This window comes from Microcaecilia unicolor, chromosome 2 (genome assembly GCF_901765095.1).
Source record: "Microcaecilia unicolor chromosome 2, aMicUni1.1, whole genome shotgun sequence".
In the NCBI taxonomy this organism is placed as follows: domain Eukaryota; kingdom Metazoa; phylum Chordata; class Amphibia; order Gymnophiona; family Siphonopidae; genus Microcaecilia; species Microcaecilia unicolor.
Genome location: NC_044032.1, coordinates 447,904,341 through 447,927,856, shown reverse-complemented (window position 1 = coordinate 447,927,856; position 23,516 = coordinate 447,904,341). Strand labels below are relative to the sequence as shown.

At 44.0% G+C, this 23,516-nt stretch overlaps 2 protein-coding genes across 3 annotated transcripts in view; one reads left to right on the top strand and one right to left on the bottom strand.

The window, feature by feature from the left end:
* C2H2orf81 (chromosome 2 C2orf81 homolog) overlaps nucleotides 1–14,150 on the bottom strand; it is an 82,827-nt gene extending 68,677 nt beyond the window's left edge. Inside the window, exons 1-2 of the mRNA XM_030190915.1 lie at nucleotides 14,071–14,150; nucleotides 3,775–4,014 (exon numbers count right to left, since the gene is read on the bottom strand). Of these exons, the coding sequence (XP_030046775.1) occupies nucleotides 3,775–4,011 (237 nt within the window). The 5' untranslated portion in view covers nucleotides 4,012–4,014; nucleotides 14,071–14,150. The remainder of the gene's footprint in view (nucleotides 1–3,774; nucleotides 4,015–14,070) is intronic.
* A 108-nt stretch (nucleotides 14,151–14,258) lies between these two features.
* The window catches only part of WDR54 (WD repeat domain 54), a 112,493-nt gene continuing 103,235 nt past the window's right edge, over nucleotides 14,259–23,516 (top strand). The window contains exons 1-2 of one of the 2 annotated variants that reach the window (XM_030190913.1): nucleotides 14,259–14,335; nucleotides 22,995–23,230. In XM_030190913.1, coding sequence (XP_030046773.1) covers nucleotides 23,006–23,230 — 225 coding nt within the window. In that variant the 5' untranslated portion in view covers nucleotides 14,259–14,335; nucleotides 22,995–23,005. Of the gene's footprint in view, nucleotides 14,336–14,382; nucleotides 14,455–22,994; nucleotides 23,231–23,516 lie in introns of those variants that run through there. The other variant, XM_030190912.1, reaches the window with a different exon arrangement.

The window sequence follows — 23,516 nt, the reverse complement described above, 5'->3', positions numbered from 1 at the left end:
CAACCTATGGATCAGGGCATAATAGCCAATTTCAAACAACATTATCGGGCTCTTGTGCTACGTCGTCTTATGAGCATTATGTATGACCAGACTGGCAAGGATAAACGTGCTGTTGAATTGGCTCATAATCTATCACTGTTGGATTCCCTACATATGCAGAAAGAAGCCTGGAATCATGTTACACAGGCAACCATTGTGAACTGCTACAAGCGGGCAAGCTTTGTTAGGGATGTGGAGAGGGTCGAAACAGATGCAGCTGTTGCAAACGCGTCAGATGAACAGGCTATTGACATCCCAGCCTGTGTTACTGAAGAGGAGTTTCATCACTGCGTAGCTGTTGATTACGATCTACAAATAGCTGACGACAGCACTGATGTCCAGATATGCACCTACACACAGGCAACGGCTGATGATGAAACAGATGAAGAAATGAGCAGCGAGGCACATGCTGACGAAATTCAACAACCTCCTGTCACTTTTGCAAGAGCGCTGGAGAGTCTCAACCCTGTGCGGGCCTAACTGGAGGCCACTGGATGTCAGTGCTATGACAGTTTTTACCATCTGGCAGACAGTCTATGGAACTTACAGACACAAGAGTGTACAGAGTACTATGACTGATTACTTCAAGTAAGCCTAACGTCAGTTAACAGAGACTGTATACTGTACATATAATAAACAGTACTGTACATATGTTTATCAGATGTCAAGCTTCTTTGTGTCACAATGGTTAAGTGCACGCTCCGGTTAACTGCATGTATTTCTTTGATCCCAGACCCTTGCATTTAAGCGGATTGCACTGTATTTCCTGGAAATGTTCAGTCTCTTAATGTGATCCGCATTGAACCAGAAGGTATATAGTGGAATATAAATTTTATTGTTATGTTATGCTATGTGAAGGACAGGGCAAGATAGGGACACAGGGGGGAGATGCTGAATATAATGTAATATATGGTAACATATATTAAATGTTTTTTTCCTGGGGCTCTGGGGGGGCTGTTCCAGGATTTTGGTGGATGCTGCTGGCTGGAAAAGGTTTAAAGTTAGTTTGGAAATTATTAATGGAGTTAGGTGAAGTGTGAGATGTTTCTTAAATATGGTTTTATTCCCTATTCTACTCTTTATAGAATAGGGAAAACAGTTGAGACACAGGAGTGTGGGAGACTGTGATTTCTGTAATTATACTAAGTGAGAGAAACTATAAGGGTGTCAGGGAAAGAAATGTGCTAGAATTTAAAGGGGGATTAAGGGGAAATTGAAGGTGAGTCTGTTATTTGGAGAAAGAAACTATTAAATGTGTGTTGTTTGTGAGTGCTCTGAGTTCAGTGCAAGGTTTGTCAGGTGGCAGATTAAGCACTGCTTTTGTATGAGTGTGCTGTATTCTCCAGATTGATCTGATAGCTGTGCAGGGAAATGTTATGTTTTTATGTGAAGTCTGTGAGATGGAATGTTGTATTACTATTTGAATATGGAATGGGTTACTGTGTGAGATCCATGAATGCAGTGCAAAAGTCTTCTTCTGCAACAGTTTACAATAGGGAATCAACAGTGAGAAATAGGTTTTGTAGTGAGAAAACCTTTAACTTATTTTATTTCAATTAGAGAGTTTGGCCACAGTATTGAGAATTGGTTAATTGTCACCAGAGTGGAGTCAGTTCCTGAACAAATACAGAGAGTTTAAGTTTTGCTTCCCTGATTATTTTCTTTATAAGTGAGGTTTAGGAAGAAGAGATCGGTGAATTATCCTCTGAAGGGTTCCTGCTGAGCTCCCAACGCAAGAAAGACCTCACCTAAATAAATTCAAACACAGCTAAATGACATTTGCAGAAGATGGATGGTGGACATGGGGAGAGAAATATCAAATGGACAGAAAACCCTGCAAAGACAGGAGAAACAGAGACAATCAGAAAAAAGACGTGGAGGGGCATTTTCGAAAGGGACTTTCGGCGATTTTCGAAACCAAAGACGTCCATGTCAAAGACGGCCAAATGCAAACCATTTGGACGTGGGAGGAGCCAGGATTTCTAGTGCACTGGTCCCCCTGACATGCCTGGACAACAACTGGGCACCCTAGGGGGCACTGCAGTGGACTTCATAAATTGCTCCCAGGTACATAGCTCCCTTACCTTGTGTGCTGAGCCCCCCAAAACCCCGCCAAAACCCACTACCCACAACTGTACACCACTACCATGGTCCTTATGGGTGAAGGGGGGGCACCTACATGTGGGTACAGTGGGTTTGTGGTGGATTTTGGAGGGCTTGCTGTTTCCTCCACAAATGTAACAGGTAGGGGGGGATGAACCTGGGTCCGCCTGTCTGAAGTGCACTGCAGTACCCACTGAAACTGCTCCAGGGATCTGCATGCGCTGTTACGGACCTGAGTATGACATCTGAGGCTGGCATATAGACTGGCACGACATATTTTAAAGATGTTTTTTGAGGGTGGGAGGGGTTAGTGACCACTGGGGGGAGTAGGGAGGGGGTTAGTGACCACTGGGGGAGTAATGGGAGGTCATCCCCAATTCTCTCCGGCGGTCATCTGGTCAATTCAGGCACCTTTTTGTGCCTTAGTCGTAAGAAAAACATGTCTGGGTGAAAACATCCAAGTGTTCGACAGGGACGTCCTTGTTTTTTTCAATTATGGGTCAAAGATGTCCAAGTGTTAGGCACGTCGAAGTCCCGCATTCGCTAAGCCTCCGACATGCCCCCTTGAACTTTGGCCATCCGTGCAGTTGGAGACATCCTAAATCAGGTTTTGATTATACCGATTTGGACGTCCATGGGAGAAGGATGTCCATCTTCCGATTTATGTCGAAAGATGGACGTCCTTCTCTTTCGAAAATGAGCCCAATAGGGACCAAATCCAATTGAAAAATCAAACTAAAGTAGAAAAAAGTATTTTATTTTGAATTTATTAATTGGAATATATCATCTTTTCGAAATGCGCATCTCTGATATATATTATGTATTTATGTTTCTGTTTCTCTAGTACTGCTGTATATGCAGAGTTTGACACTGAAGTTTCTAGGTCAGTATTTTGCCTTCATCTATATTACTGATTTGGAGTTACTTATTTCATACTTGTCTGTGTTTTGTGTGTGTGACCAAGGTGCAGTATTCTGCTAACATGAAGTTTCTGTGTAGAGATCTTGTAGCAGTCCTTTTTTGTTTTGTTTTCTCACTATAGTGGTATATTGATGTTTTAGGGCCTGGTGTAATATTCACAGTGGTGCCTTTTCACAGATAAGGGTGTTGAGTCCTGGGAATTAGTACTGTTATAGTATGGTAAAGTTTTGAGCATATTTTCACACAAGTCTGTGCATAACGCTTTGTAATGAAGGGATTGTGTGTTGGTCTTACTGAGGTGACATCACAACTTCAATGTCATTTTAGTTTATCATATCATCAGACAGGAGTTTAGAACACTTTGCAGGATCTGATATATGTTGAGGTGGTTGGCTTTATAGCACACTTGCGTCTGATCATAAATTATAGGACACTGCCTCTTGAGGGCTCTTTAGACACAGTTGAATTGTTTCTATAGATATGTACTTGTTTTGATGTGCAGGAAAGAATTGAGTTTAAAATATTTAACATGTCACCCATGATACAGAAATCCATTTTAGGTGCATGTGAAGGCATTACTTGCCAATAAGTAACATCAGTAACACCTTCTCCATTTGTAAGTAGCAGATTCAATATCATTTCTTCTGTCACAGGGTTTGATATCATTTTTACCTGAGCTCCCTGAAGGGACTGGAAAATCTCTGAACTCACCTGTCGTTGTAAATACACTTGAAAGCAATGCTTCATGACTTGGCTAACCAGATCATCCATAATCTCTCCTACGTTTTCTTCCCCTTCCTCCAAAGTCACCATAGCGATCCAGTCTGTCTCTGTGAAGCGGCCTGGCACAATCTCCAATATTTGCTGGACATTTACTGAGGGGATGGGGACAGGGACTGAGGCTCGGGCTTTCTCTGCTCTTGACTTAGCCATTGCAGGCCGGGACATGGTCTGTAAAATACAACATGAGGGAAGTGTTATTTGCTCTTTAATAGAAATGTGACAAAGTGATTGCATATAGATTCAAATTAATAGTTACTTAGAAGAAAGAGCCCATATATATGGAAGATGTGAAGTATGAAAAGGAAAACTAATTGAAAGAATGTGGGTAACTTAGGTAGAGACACATGGGTCATTTTACTAAAATTTGTCCACCTCTACCAGTGTCCTTGAAGGAGGGAAATCCACTGACTGCGCTATGGCCCAGTAGCTTTCTTCCTTCCCTCATGCAATGTGAGGCCAAGGGGTGAAGGAAGGTGAAGAAGCCGTGGAGGGGCATAATCAAAAGGGACGCCCAAGTTTTCCTGGGGACGTCCTCACAGAATGACCCCGTGAAGGGGTGGGGAAACCCGTATTATCAAAATAAGATGGGCGTCCATCTTTCGTTTCGATAATACAGTCGGGGACGCCCAAATCCTGAAATTTAGGTTGACCTTAAAGATGGGCGTCCTTAGACTTGGTTGTTTCTGATTTTCAGCGATAATGGAAACCGAGGACGCCCATCTCAGAAACGACCAAATCCAAGCCATTTGGTCGTGGGAGGAGCCAGCATTCGCAGTGTACTGGTCCCCCTGACATGCCAGGACATCAACCGGGCACCCTAGGGGGCACTGCAGTGGACTTCACAAATTGCTCCCAAGTGCATAGCTCCCGTACCTTGTGTGCTGAGTCCCCCAAAACCCACTACCCACAACTGTACACCAGTACTATAGCCCTTAGGGGTGAAGGGGGCACCTAGATGTGGGTACAGTGGGTTTCTGGTGGGTTTTGAAGGGCTCACATTTACCACAAGTGTAACAGGTAGGGGGGGATGGGCCTGGGTCCGCCTACCTGAAGTGCACTGCACCCACTAAAACTGCTCCAGGGACCTGCATACTGCTGCGTGGGACCTGAGTATGACATTTGAGGCAGGCACAAAATATTTTTAAAGTTGTTTTTTTGAGGGTGGGAGGGGGTTAGTGACCATTGGGGGAGTAAGGGGAGGTCATCCCCGATTCCCTCCGGTGGTCATCTGGTCAGTTCAGGCACCTTTTTGAGGCTTGGTCATAAGAAAAAAGGACCAAGTAAAATTGGCCAAGTGCTTGTCAGGGACGCCCTTCTTTTTTCCATTATGGGTCAAGGACGCCCATGTGTTAGGCATGCCCAAGACCCGCCTTCACTACGCCTCCGACACGCCCCCGGGAACTTTGGTCGTCCCTGCGACGGAAAGCAGTTGGGGACGACGAAAATCGGCTTTCGATTATGCCGATTTGGGCGACCCTGGGAGAAGGACGCTCATCTCCCGATTTCTGTCGAAAGATGGGCGCCCTTCTCTTTCGAAAATAAGCCTGAAAGTATCTCTGCTTTCGGGGAGTGAGTAGACTTAGCCTGGCTGTATATGGAACAAGATAAAACATAGTTTTTGATATCCTTTAAAATGATTGGTTACTAAACAGAACTATTTAGCAATTGCATGTCTTGGAGACCTCTGGATGCCCAGCTTGTTTGCTAATATGCATTTAAGATAAAACAGTCAGGCAGGCATAGCTTATTGGAAAAGAATAGACAAAGGCCAGGTATGCCCTTAGATGGATTTGCTTGAGTCTGCTGTAACTTGGTAAGTCGTGTGAATAAAACTGCCAAGATCTTAGTTTCTGGGATGATAGGTTCTTCCTCATAGTCCTCTGGTGGCCCCATGGTCCTATGATAGGCTTTCCATTCTTGGATCCCAACTGATATGAAATGATAAGGTTCAATCAAGTGAAGAACAAAGACCACCTGGCTTCATGGAAGCTCAACTGATGGGAGGATTTAATGTATTCAAGATTCTTGTTCTGCCACTCCTCAAATGCCCATTTGATAGGCAAGAGCTCATGGTTCCCAAATTGGGCGGCAAAGACAAATATATAGACTATTGGGTCAATATCTAAATCCTGTGTCAGTGTTTTTTTTTTTAATGCCAGATATGGTGTTTGAAGCGTTCACATATTTTAGCACCATTATACATATAGCCAGCAGCTATATGTATAGTGGCAATATTTATCTGTATAGCTAAATGGTTTAACTTAAGACAATTTTGCTGGTCTAAATTAAATCACTTAGCTATATGGAGAGTAACTGAATGTTCCTGGCAATCCATATAGTTGGATGGAGCCACCCTTGCTCTGTACCTGCACTATCCAGATGTAAGGGTGGTAAGAATATCAGCAGCACTACACATATAGGGATACATTTTAAAAAGAGCACAAAAGGTTAGGCATCAGGAGATGCATGCTACGTGCAAATTCTATAACAGCAGTTCCACATGGAACTGCCTTTATTGAATACAAGCGTAAGTCTGCAGTTTCGTGCCCAATTTTAGGCGCACGTACTTATGCCATGTCAAAGGCTGGTGTTAGTGCTTGCGCCTGTTGGCAGTTAGGTGCGTAACTACTAGTATTCTATAACCTGCGTGCCTTAACTCCTAGGCATGCTGCTGACTCACTATGCCCATGCCACATCTACATCGCCCTAGAAGTTGAGCCCAATAGAATTTGTGTGCACAGCTTCTAGAACAGTGACTAAGGGCAGTTGTGCATGCAACTGCTAATTGGTGTCAATTAGCATATGAGTAGCCATACTGGGGTCAGGCCAATGGTCCATCTAGCCCAGTATCCTGTTTCCAACAGTGGCCAAGCTGGATCACAAGTACCTGGCAGAAACCAAGATCATGGCAACATTCCATGCTACCAATCCCAGGGCAAGCAGTTGCTTCCCCATGTCTGTCTCAATAGCAGACTCTGGGCTTTTCCTCCAGGAACTTGTCCAAACCTTTTTTAAACCCAGATACGCTAACTACTGTTAATACATCCTCCGGCAAAGAGTTCCAGAGCTTAATTATTCATTGAGTGAAAAATATATTTCCTCCTATTTGTTTTAAGAGTATTTCCATGTAACTTCCTTGAGTGTTTCCAAGTCTTTGTACTTTTCGAACGAGTAAAAAATCGATTTACCTCTACTCGTTCTACACCACTCAGGATTTTGTAGACATCAAACATATCTCCCCTCATCCATCTCTTTTCCAAGCTGAAGAGCCCTAACCTTTTTCCATCCCCTTTATCATTTTGATTCCTGTTCTTTGAGGGGGTCTTTTACTAAAGATTAGCTTGAGTTATCTGCAGCAAGGCCCATAGGAATAAAATGGGCCCTGCTGCATATAACTCGAGCTAATCTTCAGTAAAAAAAACCCCAGAACCTTTTCTAATTCCACTATATCTTTTTTGAGATACGGCGACCAGAACTGAACGCAATACTCAAGGTGAGGTTGCACTATGGAGCGATACAGAGGCGTTATAGTATTTTCGGTCTTATTTATCATCCCTTTCCTAATAATTCCTAGCATTCTGTTTGCTTCTTTGGCCGCACATTGAGCAGCAAATTTCAGCATATTATCTATAATGACACCTAGATCTTTTTCTTGGGTGCTGACCCCCAAGGTGGATCCTAGCATCACAAAACTATGATTTGGATCATTCTTTCCAATCTGCATCACCTTGCATTTGTCCACCAAATTAAACAAGTAAAACTAATAATGGACTAACTCTAATTAACAGCCAATTATTAAAGTGTGTGTGCAACTGACCTTATTTTATAAATTGTGTGTACAAATTTATAGAATTAGGGGGATAGGGGGCTCTTTTAGAAGCATCTCTATGTGTAAAATGTGGCTTTTAAATGTGTAAATCACCTACATATGCAAAGAGTGATTTTAGAAGGCCACTATTTACACCATGCAGAGATTTCAAGGGGGCATGGGTTGGACGTGAAAAGGGTATGGTTTAGGTGGGCACAAAATATTGATGTGTAGTTCCCATTTTACAAATGTATAGAAACTTGTTGCTTGTCAGGCTTAGTGTTATGCCAATAAAGTGTCTTGCAAATGATCCTTAAATTGGAAGTGGATCTGTGCCAGAAAGTATTGGGAGAACAACTTAAATCATGCCATAGAGGAACATGTTCTATTTCTTTTATTTATTTATTATTTTCTATTATTAACAAGCAATAATCCACTTGTACAGAAAAGTTCAGTTATATTGGAAATATTCATTCAAGAATTAATAAAAAAAAATAAAATAAGAAAATTATTCTAGTAACCTAACAAGTCCACAATTCGAGTCCAAGATTCCTAAACCATGGAGATCAATGAAATTCTAAATATATTTTTATCGGATGTGTCCAAATCCTGTACTACTTAACAAGAACAAATACTGGATAAATCAACCTCCAGCATTTAATTTGGATATTATGAAAGCTGCAAGTTGGGAGGGTTCATAATAAACATATTTGACTGAATGGTATCTGATCAAACATTTACATGAGTATTTAAGGAAAAACGTGGCTCCCAGCTGAAGCACTTCTGGTTTCATTTGAAGGAATTGCTGACGTCTTTTCTGTGTGTCCCTTGAGACATCTGGGTAAATTCGAATTTTTAAACCCTTGCAAGTTTTTTCTTTATTTTTGAAGAACATTCTCAATATCCAGATTTTATCTGGTGCCAATGCTACTGTGGCCACCAAGGTAGCTGCTATTGCTTGTTCTGTATCTGATGTTTCCAATAGCGTAGAGACATCTACCACCTGAATATTCTGAACTTGTTGATTTTCATCAGACTTAGTGGGAAGATAATAGACTTGTGAGAAGGGGGGGATATTCTCTTCCCCAACCCCCAAAATTTCCTTATTATAATTTTTTAACATTTCCCGAGGGGAGACAGCCATTTGTTGAGGAAAATTTATGAAACATAAATTATTACTTCTAGAGTAATTTTCAAGTATTTCTGTCTTCCTCCTTAGATTCGTTAAGTCTTTAACAATATTACTTTGCAACAATTGCATTTACTGAAGATCCTTTTCTTGTTTTTGAACATATTGATTCACGGATTTTAATCCATCTTGTTTCTTTTATCTTCCCCTCTAATACTGCCATATTTTTACTTATTTTTTTGTACCTGGGGGCACAGTACTTTCCCTAAGTCAGCAATTAAAGACCACAATATACTTGATTTGTATCTGCCATTTTCAGGGCACAGACCGTAGAAGTCTGCCCAGCACTAGCCCCGCCTCCCAACCACTAGCCCCGCTTCCCACCACCGGCTCTGCCACCCAATCTCCGCTAAGCTTCTGAGGATCCATTCCTTCTGAACAGGATTTCTTTATATTTATCCCACGCATTTTTTAATTCCATTACTGTTTTCTAGGGCTGTGCCTAGGGTCTCTGGTGCCCCCCTGCAGACTATCAGTTGCCCCCCCCCCCCCCCCCGTCTAGCATAAAATACCATAAATACCAAAATACCATAATGTGCAAAATATAAAGACAGCAGATGTAAATTTGAAAAAACTAACAAGTACCAATCACCACTTTACAAATTAACAAATAGAAATAAAACAAATATAGAAAATAAAATAATACCATTTTATTGGACTAATACATTTAGCTTTCAGAGGCCAAAACATCCTTCCTCAGGTCAGTACATTATAGTGCTGTTACAGTATCTTTTCCTGACCTGAGGAAGGGGGTTTTGTTCTCCGAAAGTTAACCAAAATGTATTAAAATTAGTCCAATAAAAATATTACCTTGTTTACATGTTCTATTATAAACATTTATTAACACAGCTACAAAACTACTTTATCCTAAAGCAAATAAATAAAAATATATATTTTATTTACAGTTTGTTGTCTCTGGTTTCTGCTTTCCTCATCTTTTTTTCACTGTCTTCCTTCCATCCAGCATCTCTTTGTTCTCTCTCTGCCATCCAGTGTCTGCCCTCTCTGCTGTCCCATCCAATGTCTGCCCTCTCTCCCTGCCCCTTCCATCTACATCTGCCCTCTATCTCTGCCCCTTCCATCCACCATCTGCCCCTGTCTGCCCTCTCTCTCTCCCCCTTCCATTCACTGTCTGCCCTTTCTATCCCTTCCCCCACAACAACCCTCTCCCATCTTAGAAGGAATATTAAGAATAAAAGATGGACAAAACACGGAGCATTAGAAGCTTTGTGAATCAGATAAATAAACCCTGTCACTGAATCCACATGAAGAGGGAACGGGTTAGGTTATGGACTTGATGTGCCACATTTCTGTGGCACAACCGCAGTGGTTTACATATTCTATGCAGGTACTTTCTCTGTCCCTACTGGGCCCACCTTCTGCAGAGGGAAGTAAGCTTACAAAAGGAAAGCTTACAATGGACAATGGAAACAAACATACCATTCCATTTTTAAATCCAGAAATATTTAGACTATAATATTATGCTGCTTTCCACTGGGCAGCAAGGGGGGCTCTGGATTTCCCTTTAAAGCCTTTTTCCGTGAGGGCGGGACACAGTGAGGCCCAACGATGACGAGGAGAAGAAATTTTCTTCTTTTACAAGCAGCCAGGCAGACGCAAGGCGCTGCTTGCAACTCGGCTTCAGCTTCACAACATTTTTTTTAAAGGTAGGTGGGAGGCGCAGCAGTGGGAGCGGTATGGCGGGGCAGCACCACAGCGGCGCCCTTGAAGGCAGGTGCCCCCCTGCGGTGCTTACCCCGCTTACCGTGTTGGCACGGCCCTGTTGTTTTCATCTCCACCACCTCCTACGGGAGGGCATTCCAAGTATCCACCACTCTCTCCATGAAAAAATACTTCCTGACATTTTTCTTGAGTCTGCCCCCCTTCAATTTCATTTCATGTCCTCTAGTTCTACCGCCTTCTCATCTACGGAAAAGGTTTGTTTGCGGATTAACATAGTAACGTAGTAGATCACGGCAGAAAAAGACCCGCACGGTCCATCCAGTCTGCCCAACAAGATAAACTTATATGGGCTACTTTTTGTGTATCTGCCATTTTCAGGGCACAGACCGTAGAAGTCTTGCCCAGCACTAGCCCCGCCTCCCCCCATCGGCTCTGCCACCCAATCTCGGCTAAGCTTCTGAGGATCCATTCCTTCTGAACAGGATTCCTGTATGTTTATCCCATGCATGTTTGAATTCCGTTATCGTAATACCTTTCAAATATTTGAACGTCTGTATCATATCACCCCTCTTTCTCCTTTCCTCCAGGGTATACATGTTCAGGTCAGCAAGTCTCTCCTCAAACGTCTTGTAACGCAAATCCCATACCATTTTTGTAGCTTTTCTTTGCACTGCTTCAATTCTTTTTACATCCTTAGCAAGATATGGCCTCCAAAACTGAACAGAATACTCCAGGTGGGGCCTCACCAACGACTTATACAGGGGCATCAACACCTCCTTTCTTCTGCTGGACACACCTCTCTATATACAGCCTACCAACCTTCTAGCTACAGCCACCGCCTTGTCACACTGTTTTGTTGCCTTCAGATTCTCAGATACTATCACCCCAAGATCCCTCTCCCCTTCTGTACATATCAGACTCTCACCACCTAAAACATACGTCTCCCATGGCATTTGGAGGGGCTGGTTATAGGGACACCAGGCTAGCCTAGCACGTGTTGTATCTTGAAGAGATATTTTTTTTCTCCTGGTAAAGGGCCATGAAAACAGATATATTATGAGAATCAAGTCCTCAACATTCAGTTTCTATTTAGTTATTTACAACATTTATATCCCACATTAAACATGTTTTAAGTTGAAACCTGGGAGAGAAGTAAAATCTTTTTTTTTACTGTGCCTAGATCAAAAGAGATAAATAGTTTGTGGTGGGAACTTGCTCCTTTTGTTTTATGGATGGATTATGAATTTCTGATATTGCTGCTTATTGTGTTTATGATGATTGTGGTTACCTTATTAATATTCATATTGACCTCATTAATATTCATATCAACCACATTCATATTCACTTTATTAATATTTACATATGCCTTAATATTTATACTTGCCTTATTAATATTTATATTAATTTTGTGCTGTTTTGGGGCTGGTTTTGTGCTGGGGGGGGGGGGGGATTTTCCCTGACCTGCCCACTTTTTAGTTGGGTGGTTTGTGGGATGTTTAGCAGCACTCTCTGGTTAAGTGCTGCTGAATATCCCCACTTATGCAGTGGGAAGTGATTTAAACAGGCAATAGAGGCTATAGTTTCCCTTGAGTATACACTGAAAAACTATTACTTCTTTTTCACTGTCCTTTTTGGATTGGGGAAGCTTGCATCTCTTTGTTTTGTTTTTTAATCGCTCAGTTTGCACCTGTGAATTAAAACGTCCCTGTCTGGCCACCTGTCCGTCTTGGTGCGTGTGTTCCTACCACATCTTTAGATTTCGGAAGGGAGGCTTGAGCGTGCTGTTCACCGCCGCTGCCTTGATTTTCTCTCCTCACATGCTATTCTTGACCCACTACAATCTGGTTTTCGCCCTCTCCACTCAACCGAAACTGCTCTTACTAAAGTCTCCAATGACCTATTACTGGCTAAATCCAGAGGTCTCTATTCCATCCTCATGCTTCTTGATCTTTCCGCTGCTTTTGACACTGTCGATCACAGCATACTCCTTGATATCCTGTCCTCACTTGGATTCCAGGGCTCTGTCCTTTCCTGGTTCTCTTCCTACCTCTCCCTCCGCACCTTTAGTGTTCACTCTGGTGGATCCTCTTCTACTTCTATCCCTCTGCCTGTCGGCGTACCTCAGGGTTCTGTTCTTGGTCCCCTCCTCTTTTCTATCTACACTTCTTCCCTTGGTTCATTAATCTCTACTACTACTACTACTACTATTTAACATTTCTAAAGCGCTACTAGGGTTACGCAGCGCTGATCTCATCCCATGGCTTTTCCTACCATCTCTATGCTGATGACTCCCAAATCTACCTTTCTACCCCTGATATCTCACCTTGCATCCAAACCAAAGTTTCAGCGTGCTTGTCTGACATTGCTATCTGGATGTCTCAACGCCACCTGAAATTAAACATGACCAAAACCGAACTTCTCATTTTTCCCCCCAAACCCACCTCCCCACTCCCCCCCGTTTTCTATTTCTGTTGATGGCTCTCTCATTCTCCCTGTCTCTTCGGCTCGAAACCTTGGGGTCATCTTTGACTCTTCTCTCTCCTTCTCTGCTCGCATCCAGCAGACCGCCAAGACCTGTCGTTTCTTTCTTTACAACATCCGTAAAATCCGCCCCTTTCTTTCCGAGCACTCTACCAAAACCCTCATCCACACCCTTGTCACCTCTCGTTTAGACTACTGCAATCTGCTTCTTGCTGGCCTCCCACTTAGTCACCTCTCCCCTCTCCAATCGGTTCAAAACTCTGCTGCCCGTCTCGTCTTCCGCCAGGGTCGCTTTATTCATACTACCCCTCTCCTCATGTCGCTTCACTGGCTCCCTATCCGTTTTCACATCCTGTTCAAACTTCTTCTACTAACCTATAAATGTACTCACTCTGCTGCTCCCCAGTATCTCTCCACACTCGTCCTTCCCTACACCCCTTCTCGTGCACTCTGCTCCATGGATAAATCCTTCTTATATGTTCCCTTCTCCATAGAAGTGATAAATAGTAGTAGTAGTAGTTCTCCACTACTGCCAACTCCAGACTTCGCGCCTTCTGTCTTGCTGCACCCTACGCCTGGAATAAACTTCCTGAGCCCCTACGTCTTGCCCCTTCCTTGGCCACCTTTAAATCTAGACTGAAAGCCCACCTCTTTAACATTGATTTTGACTCGTAACCACTTGTAACCACCTGCCTCCTCCTTCCTGTACACAATAATTGATTTGATTTGCTTACTTTATTTTTTGTCTATTAGATTGTAAGCTCTTTGAGCAGGGACTGTCTTTCTTCTATGTTCGTGCAGCGCTGCGTATGCCTTGTAGCGCTATAGAAATGCTAAATAGTAGTAGTAGTAGTAGGTTGCGAGTATATGAGTCCGAAAGGGTTTCTCTTGGGCCATTTTGGAACTTGTTTTGATTCCAAATGGAAAAACCGGGACGTTAAATACCAAGTCAGACGTGGCCAAGAATCTCCCTCCAGACAGAGACCTACTCCTCTACCGACCTGCCTCTTGCGCTCACATTCCCTCTCCCGTCTCCGTTTCCCGGGGCTCCACAGACTCTCACCGTAGATCTCTATGAGGTGTAGTGGCCAGCCGCTGAGTCCCCTGTGGCCGGCGATCGGTCTCCGCCACCTGCAGTCCCCATCCACAGTTGTGTACGCCCGTCGCCTAGCGACATCCAGGGGTGACTGCGCACTCCCATCGACGACGCCCTCGCGCCCCGCGAGGCTGCAGCGGAATGACGTCATTGAGCCTGCGTGGTCTCTATGGCTGCGAGGGATGCTGAGTGGAGAGATGATCTGTGGTGGTTGCGTGTCCAGTTCTGAGCGGTGAGCCTGCGTTTGGGAGTGGGGACGGTGGTGGAGGGAGGCAGCGATTCCCCTTCCCTTTAATGCTAGGGCTATACAGAGGGTGGTGGTTGTGGGAAGGAAGATGGAGGTGGCTTTGTGTGTGAGTCCATCCCCCCCTTGAAAAGGAAAATAAAATAACGATGACTGATCGAATTATTAGCTTTGAAACCAAGTTGATTTTTCTCCCGTCCCTCATTTACAGGCGCCCATCTTTACTGTTGGCGTTTAGGACCGCTGCAAGGGAATTAGGGCCCTTCAGCTGTTCACTTCTTCCCCGACCCCCATCACGTGTTAGGCCTCCCCTCGCCAATCATGATCACCCCCCAAATCATACCTCATCTGGGTAAATGGACTACTTGAAACCTGCTCATCTTGCTTTCTGGTGAAAATACCACCTATTATTTCTTTTGAATTTGTGTGGTTTTCAGACCCTAGAATCAAAGCAAAACATTATCCGGTCGTTACCGGTGCTCCGCAGAAGCAGTTGCCCTGTCCAGTCCTGCCTAATGTAGATGCCGTGTGAAGGTTGGTAAGCAACAGCCATCACCTTCACTTTCCGTTATGGACTTGCAAAACGTCAGAATGTCATCATTTATGTACCGTCCAGGGTGGCCACATATCATCCAGGTTTTTGACCCTAGTGCACGTGTGTCTGAATTGGTAGTGAAGAGCTAACTTTTAAGGCCTTTCCTCTGTTTTCCTTTTCTGGTTGGCCTAGTTCATTCATGCTTCAAGCATTCTATAAAGTTCAGTGTCTAAGCTTGTCTCTGAATAAAAACGCAGTTTACTGCAGTGACTTCTTTGAATAAGTAATACACACAAGGCACAAGCCAAAACAAAATTTTCTGTCAAAGTGCTGTATGGGAGTCTGAATTTTCTCCTGTCATCAGTAATTAGGGGTTGTAGCTAGTTCTTTATCTTCTTTTTTTTCCGAGTCCTCTGTTGTCTAACTTGACAGACTGTAAGACTTTGTACTCTTCTCCATTTCAGAACACAGACTCTATTACCTCTATCTTCTGTCCCAAGCAGCTTCCTGTCCATTGACCACTTACTGTGAATACTCATCTCAAGTGCTGGATGCCCACTATTAGGGTGAGGACTCTTCACAGATTTTCCCTTTCCTGTAGTAGGCCTACCCTGGCCTAACGATCTTTCAATGCAGGGCCCAGGACAGGTATTCCTCCCAGAGTCCTGGCTGCTCTCAGTATTGTGGAGAAAGAGAAAATGCAGGCCCCAACCACTTCTCACTAGGGCTCATACCTCTTCATTAGATCACTGCAGCACCTATCTTTAGATGTGTCGCACACCATACTTCTCCAGAATGCAAATCCTATGAGGGATCAGGTGTCACTCACAGGTTGCACGTACACCCCCCCTGTCTTTGGATGAGGGGGAGGAATTGCCTACATCAGGAACTTTAATACACCACAGAGAAAACTACCGGGGGAGAAGAATGGCACCCCCCATCTTGTAATTCAGTAGGTTAAAAGGCACCTTTTTTATTTACCTAAGCCTTCATCAGATATTTGGCAAGGATTTCTGGCATTTTTATTATATAGGGTCAACTTCTTTAACACACTTGTTTCTATGGGTTGCCATGTGAAGGGTAAGAAAGACATGCCTCTTCTGGGCCATGGGAGTCAATTTTTCAAAAATTGGAAGAGCTAATTGACACACAGATTAACCCTCCCTGGATATAGTGAAAGAGTTTGTTCAGTATGGTGGGAGTATTCAACCCTGCTGCACCCAAACACCCACAGAGCTGATACTTATGTTCTGGCCTTTGCATAGGTGCCAGCATTTCAAAATGATTTGGAATGCCAAACACTACACAAATTGCCCATCCCTGGCCACAGTGAAGGCTCTTGCTCAATATTGGTGGTCATCAGCACCAATTGCCACACACATAGCTGATTCCTTTGGACTCTTGTGTGAATGCTTCACCAACATTTAACTTTCAAAATGGAGACTACAATTTAAAAAAAAATGGAAAAAGGAAAAAACTAAAAGCAGCTGCAAAGGTTCATAGCAGCAAATACACTAGTTTGGCAGCAAGGCTACTGTCGTGCAGACATCTACAGTCTGTGTCCCGATTATGACTATATAGATCTGGTTGGGCTGGGGTGGGCTTTGATGCAACTCCAGTAGTTGAAAATTAAGCCAGTGCTGGGCAAATGTCTATGATCTATGCCTTGAAAATGGCAAGGATAGCTCAAGATTAAGTATGTATATTTTGGGTAGACTAAATAGACCATTCAGGTCTTTATCTGGCATCATCTACTATCTTACTATGTTAGTTGCTATCTCTGGTTTATACCAAAAGCAATTTGAGAATGAAAATGATTTGCTCAACTTTGTTGATTATCAGCTCACTGCTCTAACTACTAGGCCACTTCTAAGCATGCACTTGCACAGTCCCCATATTCTTTAAAAATAGCATCTTGGAGGCCCAGCCATAAAGAAAGGAGAGGGATTCTTCTACAGTATAAGGAATTGCACAAAAAGAGTAGGGGGTGGACCAGTGGGTGTATGTGATACAAACTCCACCAGTAATGTATGAAAAACAGGAATGAGATAAGGCATAGGGGCCAACTTTTCAAAATTATTGGGGGTGCTAAGCCTAATGGAAGTAACCCTTCCCTGGACACACAAGGCATTTTCTCAATATTGGGGGTGCTCAAGCATGCACAGCACCCACAAAGCTGGCTCCTATGAGATAAGGTCCAATAATGAGTCCAAACAAATCATTTCTATACTTATCCATTATCGGCCCTTGATATATGCTGATTGATCCTATGTTCTGTACTAATATAAGATCAGTTGTTATACCCTGATGGTTTCTATTTCCTAATTTAATTATGTTTTAAAGATTATGTACTTGAATTATATTATTTGAAACTGTTTTTTCAAAGTTGTTATTGGCTTTGAACTATATGGGATTCAACAGGCTATAAATGATTGTATTATTTTAAAATAATGGAAACTTGGAGGTTCCACAGGGTTTTGCGGTAAGGACTGATGTCCCTTTTTACAAAAGTGGTAACAGAGAAGTGGGAAACTAGACTGGTAAACCTTGCCTCGATGATGGGGAAAACTAATGGAGAGATTACTGAAGGAAAGGATAATGAACTTTCTATAATCAAATGGGTTGCAAGATCTGAAGCAACATATGATTTTACCAAAGGCAGATTTTACCAATTGAATCTGATAAAAAGTTATACAGAAGATCTTGCAGGACAAAGCTCACATCATCCTGCTAGCCCTCTTCTGGCCTTGCCAGATGTAGTTCCCATGGCTCATTGCACTCACATGAGCTCAACCATTGCCTTTGGTACCCAGTTCCCCCTGCTGACCCAAGAAAGGGGTATTCTCTTACATCTCAACCTCAGAGCCCTTCTGACGATGGTATAGCTGTTGAGGGCCACAGCTGGATATTGTACTGTCTTCAGTTTCTGCTACAAGAAGGTGAACTTGCCTTCACCATGCTGCATCAGAATACACTAGCTCTGAGCAAAAGAAGCATCTATGGCCAAGCTCAAATTGACAGCCATAGATTGCATTTTTAATGTTTTTTTTTCTTGTTCTTTTTCTTATATGTATTTAAACTACAAGTTCCCTAGGTGACTAACAAGTGTAAAAAAACAAACTCCGTCTGTTTCAAATCTGTAAATGTCTCTCAATTCAAAAATAGAAACCAAATGTTCATTTCACAGATACAGCACCAGTTTTTCAAAAAGCAGTGAGAACATAACTTATCAATGTTTCTTAATGTTCCCATAAACTGCTTGCCAGTACGTCCAACAAAGCACCCTGTTTAAACAGCTCTTTCATCAGGGACGCTAGTGCTGTCTTACAAAGATACCAAAAATGAATCAATTCTAACTTTTAACTTTGTGAGCACCCTGGGGTGCAGGGCCGCCGAAGGACACCGCTGGGCCTGGGGCAGAATTGGACTGTCTCGCCCCCCCTCCTGCTGACAGTCCTTCCCACCTGCCCCCTTACCTTTCTGTCTCTGCCTTCAAGGGCCCAGCATTGGCAAGCCTCTTCCTGTCTGCCTGTTCCCACGGTCTGTCCTCTCCTGCTCCTGTCCATGCCAGGAGTTGGGACCTGGATGATTGCATTAACGCGATATCATGCTAATGCAATCATCCGGGTCCTGGGCAGCACGCAAGAGAGGACAGACCCGGAAGCAGGCAGGAAGAACCTTGCCGGTGCAGGCTCCAGCCCTCCCCTCACCCCCCTTGGATGCTGGGCCTGAAGAATTTTGCCTCCTTTGCCCCCCCTCCCTCGGCAGCCCTGCTGGGGCGTGGAATAAATTTTAAAACCAACATGATTTTTTAAAGGTTTTTTAAAGTGAGTGAGGAAGAATCAGTATAGGCTGTATGACAACAGCCGAGCTTAATTTCAGTGAGAAACGCCGACCAATGCGGCTCACTTAAATTGCTCTATATATCATAAAACTTACATGTTTCTTAATGCCTGAGGATGTCTCCAGAATCTTGCTTGCTTCCAGGAAAGATTCCGATATTCTTTTAAAGGGAGGATGTTTGCCGTCTAGTGTGAGGTCAAAGCTCTTCTAGATCCTGTTACTTGCCCTAGACAAAAACTGCTTGCATAGCTCCTGCACCTCTCTGAGTCTGGTCTGAAAACCAACTCTGTAAGGTTACACCTCAGTGCAATCATTGCTTACCATTTACGTATGGGGGTAAGTCTGCAGACTAGATGGACCGTGCAGGTCTTTTTCTGCCGTCATCTACTATGTTACTATGTCTGTAGTTCAGCCTCTAGTTCGTTTCATGAGATGTTTGATGTTAACAAAGCCCCTGGTCAAACCTCATACCTTGTCATGAGATCTCAATGTCCTTCTCACCCAGATGTTGAAAGCTCCTTTTCAGCCACCGAATTCCTGTCATCTTAGGTACCTGACCTAGAAGATTGTATTTTTGGTTGTGCTCACTAAAGGTTGCAGAGTCAGTAAGCTTCAGGCCTTGTAGCGTATCCACCTTACACTAAGTTTTATCACAACAGAGTAGTTCTTTGCATGCACCCTAATTTCCTTCCTAAGGTGGTGTCAAATTTCCATCTTAACTAGTCAATTGTTCTGCCACCATTTTTCCCCAAACCTCATGCCCATCTTGGCGAAAGCACACTGCATACCTTAGCCTTCTATTTGGAGCAGACTAAAGCCCATAGACAGTCCACCTAGCTTTTTGTTTCTTTTGAACCTAACAGGATGGGAATAGTCATCGGTAAACACATTCTTTCCAATTGGCTAGCAGATTTGCATCTTTTTCACTTATGCTCAGGCTGGGCTGACTCTTGAGGGTCATGTTATGCTCATAATGTCAGAGCCATATGGTAGCCCACTTGAGATCAGCCTCTATTGAGAAGATTTGCAAAGATGCAACGTGATCTTCAGTCCACCCATTCACTTCTCACTACTGCAGGGCCGTGCCTAGGGTCTCTGGCGCCCCCCTGCAAACTATCAGTTGGCGCCCCCCCCCCGTGAAAATGATCACGGCCCCCCCCCCGGTGAAAATGATCACGCCCCCCCCCCCCCCCCCCCCCCCGGTGAAAATGATCGCTCACCACTTGCCACACTGACAGGAATTGTCAGCAATATTCTTAGAAACAAATTGCTATACATTGCAAAATAAGATAGCAGATGTAAATTCTCAAAGTGGACATATTCCAAACGCTAAAATGAAAATAAAATGATTTTTTTCTACCTTTGTTGTCTGGTGACTTTCTTTTTCCGATCATGCTGGCCGTATCTGAGTCTGCTGCTATCTGTCCTCTTAACTCCATTTCCAGGGCTTCCTTTCCATTTATTTCTTTACTTTCCTCCTTTCTTCTTCATTTCTTGCTCTATATCCATTTCCAGCAATTTCTTCTCTCTCCCTGGGTCCTGTCATCCCATCCACGTCCATCCTTGTCCCTCTCTGCCCTTCCCTCCTCCATCCATAGCCAGCAATCCTCCTCTCTCCCCTCCCCTCCATTTCCAGCAATTTGTCCTCTCCCTGGGCCCCCATGTCCATCCTTGTCCCTCTCTGCCCTTCCCTCCTCCATCCATAGCCAGCAATCCTCCTCTCTCTCCTCCCCTCCATTTCCAGCAATTTGTCCTCTCCCTGGGCCCCCATGTCCATCCTTGTCCCTCTCTGCCCTTCCCTCCTCCATCCATAGCCAGCAATCCTCTCTCCCCTCCCCTCCATTTCCAGCAAATTGTCCTCTCCCTGGGCCCCCATGTCCATCCTTGTCCCTCTCTGCCCTTCCCTCCTCCATCCATAGCTAGCAATCCTCCTCTCTCCCCTCCCCTTCCAGCAATTTGTCCTCTCCCTGGGCCCTGCTGCTGCCCTCCCATCCATGCCTCTCTGCCCTCCCATCCATGCCCTCCCATCCATGCCTGTCTCTCTGCCCTCCCATCCATGCCTCTCTGCTCTTTCCTCCGCGCCCTGGGGCCTTTAAATCTTTTACTTCCGGTCGCAGCAGCGTCAGTGAAAGCGGAGCGCTGCCGACGTCTCCCTTCCCTTCGCGCTCTTGGTTCCCTCAGTGTCCGCCTTCTTCTGACGTCAGAAGAAGGCGGGACACTGAGGGAACCAATGAGTGCAAGGGAAGGGAGACGTCGGCAGCGCTTTCACTGACGCTGCTGCGACCGAGGTAAAAGATTTAAAGTCCTCGGCGGCGCGGGGCGAGGGTAAGCACCGTGGCGGCGCCCTCCAGAGGTGGGCGCCCCCCTGCGGCGCTTACCGCATCGGCACGGCCCTGCACTACTGCCTTGAGCAGAATACACTACCTGTCAGCTGGATCAGTCAGACAGTCCTGCATAATTTGTTTGGTGTTTAGAATCCAACTCCACCCTCTTAGGCCTGGTTTTGTTCTGTTCCAGGCTGCACCTTCAAAACCAGTTTGTATGTAGTTTCAGGTTAATTGATTTCAAGGCCTCGACATTTTGAGTCCCTACTGTCCTAATATTGTTTTAGTGAGTCTAGTAGCTAGGGATTCCCACATGTGAGAATACATTGGGCCTGCTTGTCCTTGGAGAAGGCAAAGTTCTCACCTGTAGCAGGTATTCTCTGAGGACAGCTGGCTCAGTATTCTCACACACCCTCCCTCCTCCCCTTGGAGTTGTTTTCAGCTATACCATCAAACTGAGGTACCCGTGTTTTCACGTTGGGCAGGAAGGCATCTGCACGTGTGTGGAGGGACACTGCCAGAACTTTCTTAAAGCTATGAGCTCTAGGCAACGTTCACACGGGGCTCCAGATGATGTCGCCCACATGTGATAATACTGGGCACATTGTCCTCAGAGAACACCTGCTACAGATGAGTAACTTCACTTTCACAGAAGGGGTGGTGAATGCATGGAATAATGGTAAAAAGATAGGTCATGCATTTGATATATTGCTTTTCTGTGGTACAACCATAGTGGTTTATATACGTATATGTAGGTACTTTCTGTGTCCCTGGTGGGCTCACATTCTAAGTTTTGTACATGTGCAATGGAGGGTTAAATGACTTTCTCAGGGTCACAAGGAGCTGCAGTGGGAATCAAACCCAATTCTCCAGGTTCTTAGCCCACTGCACTAGCCATTAAGCTACTCCTTCCAGTGGAGGTGATGGAGGTTAAAGCAGTAACATAAATCACGAAAGCATAGGGTAAGCACACAGAATCCTTAGTTGTGTGGATGCAAGTCAGAGATGTGTCCATGTTCTGGGGGTGAAGAAATGGGTGAACCTAAGACCCCTTTCTTCTTAGAGCCACTGAGAGAGAGCATGGTTTGAGAACATGTGCTCTCTGCACAAGAGAAGAGATTTTTCAATACAATAATCAGAAGATATTGGATTCTCCTAGAGAATCCAAACTCTGGGGACACATCCATCACTGAATCTTATAGTGAGGGTTCAGTAGTATTGTATCATGATGGACTGTTGAATGTGAATTTACATAAGTACATAAGTAGTGCCATACTGGGAAAGACCAAAGGTCCATCTAGCCCAGCATCCTGTCACCGACAGTGGCCAATCCAGGTCAAGGGCACCTGGCACGCTCCCCAAACGTAAAAACATTCCAGACAAGTTATACCTAAAAATGCGGAATTTTTCCAAGTCCATTTAATAGCGGTCTATGGACTTGTCCTTTAGGAATCTATCTAACCCCTTTTTAAACTCTGTCAAGCTAACCGCCCGTACCACGTTCTCCGGCAACGAATTCCAGAGTCTAATTACACGTTGGGTGAAGAAAAATTTTCTCCGATTCGTTTTAAATTTACCACACTGTAGCTTCAACTCATGCCCTCTAGTCCTAGTATTTTTGGATAGCGTGAACAGTCGCTTCACATCCACCCGATCCATTCCACTCATTATTTTATACACTTCTATCATATCTCCCCTCAGCCGTCTCTTCTCCAAGCTGAAAAGCCCTAGCCTTCTCAGCCTCTCTTCATAGGAAAGTCGTCCCATCCCCACTATCATTTTCGTCGCCCTTCGCTGTACCTTTTCCAATTCTACTATATCTTTTTTGAGATACGGAGACCAGTACTGAACACCTCAGCACATCTCTCTAGTTTTAGTTTTAAATATGCCACTGCTTAATTGGTCATATATTTTATATATTATTTGCTTTCTTTTATCTTTATAGCTGATTTCAAAATGTATCGTAAGGAAAAGAGCATCCAGATCAAAAGCAGTGCCTCGGCACTCTACAACAACCTGAGTGTGCTGCCAATCCTGGATAAAAACCTGTCTTACTTCACTATTGTGCATGGCAACACTGTGAATATGGTGAGCGCTTCCACTGATGGACTCAATTTTTCCCACCGCCAGTTGCAGTCCAAAGAGGGCAGCGTAACTGTCAGCTCCTCCATGATAACTCAGGTAATGCAGAGAAATGAAAAGAACACATTACAGTATATGTTTCAAGACACAGCCATTCTAAATGTTGCAGCTTTCATCCACATTAGTGTGAAAATTGCTCTCAGTTTATCTTTATTGTATGGAGGCAATTTTGAAACTGGTTCTGGAGCTGTGTCTCTTGCAAGCCTGAAAACTCCTTTTAAAATGAAACCCCTGGATTGTGTAATTGCCTATGATGGACAATGAGGCATATTTTCAAAGCACTTTGGGAGGCTATGTTCCATAGGTTTCTATGGAACTTTGGGAG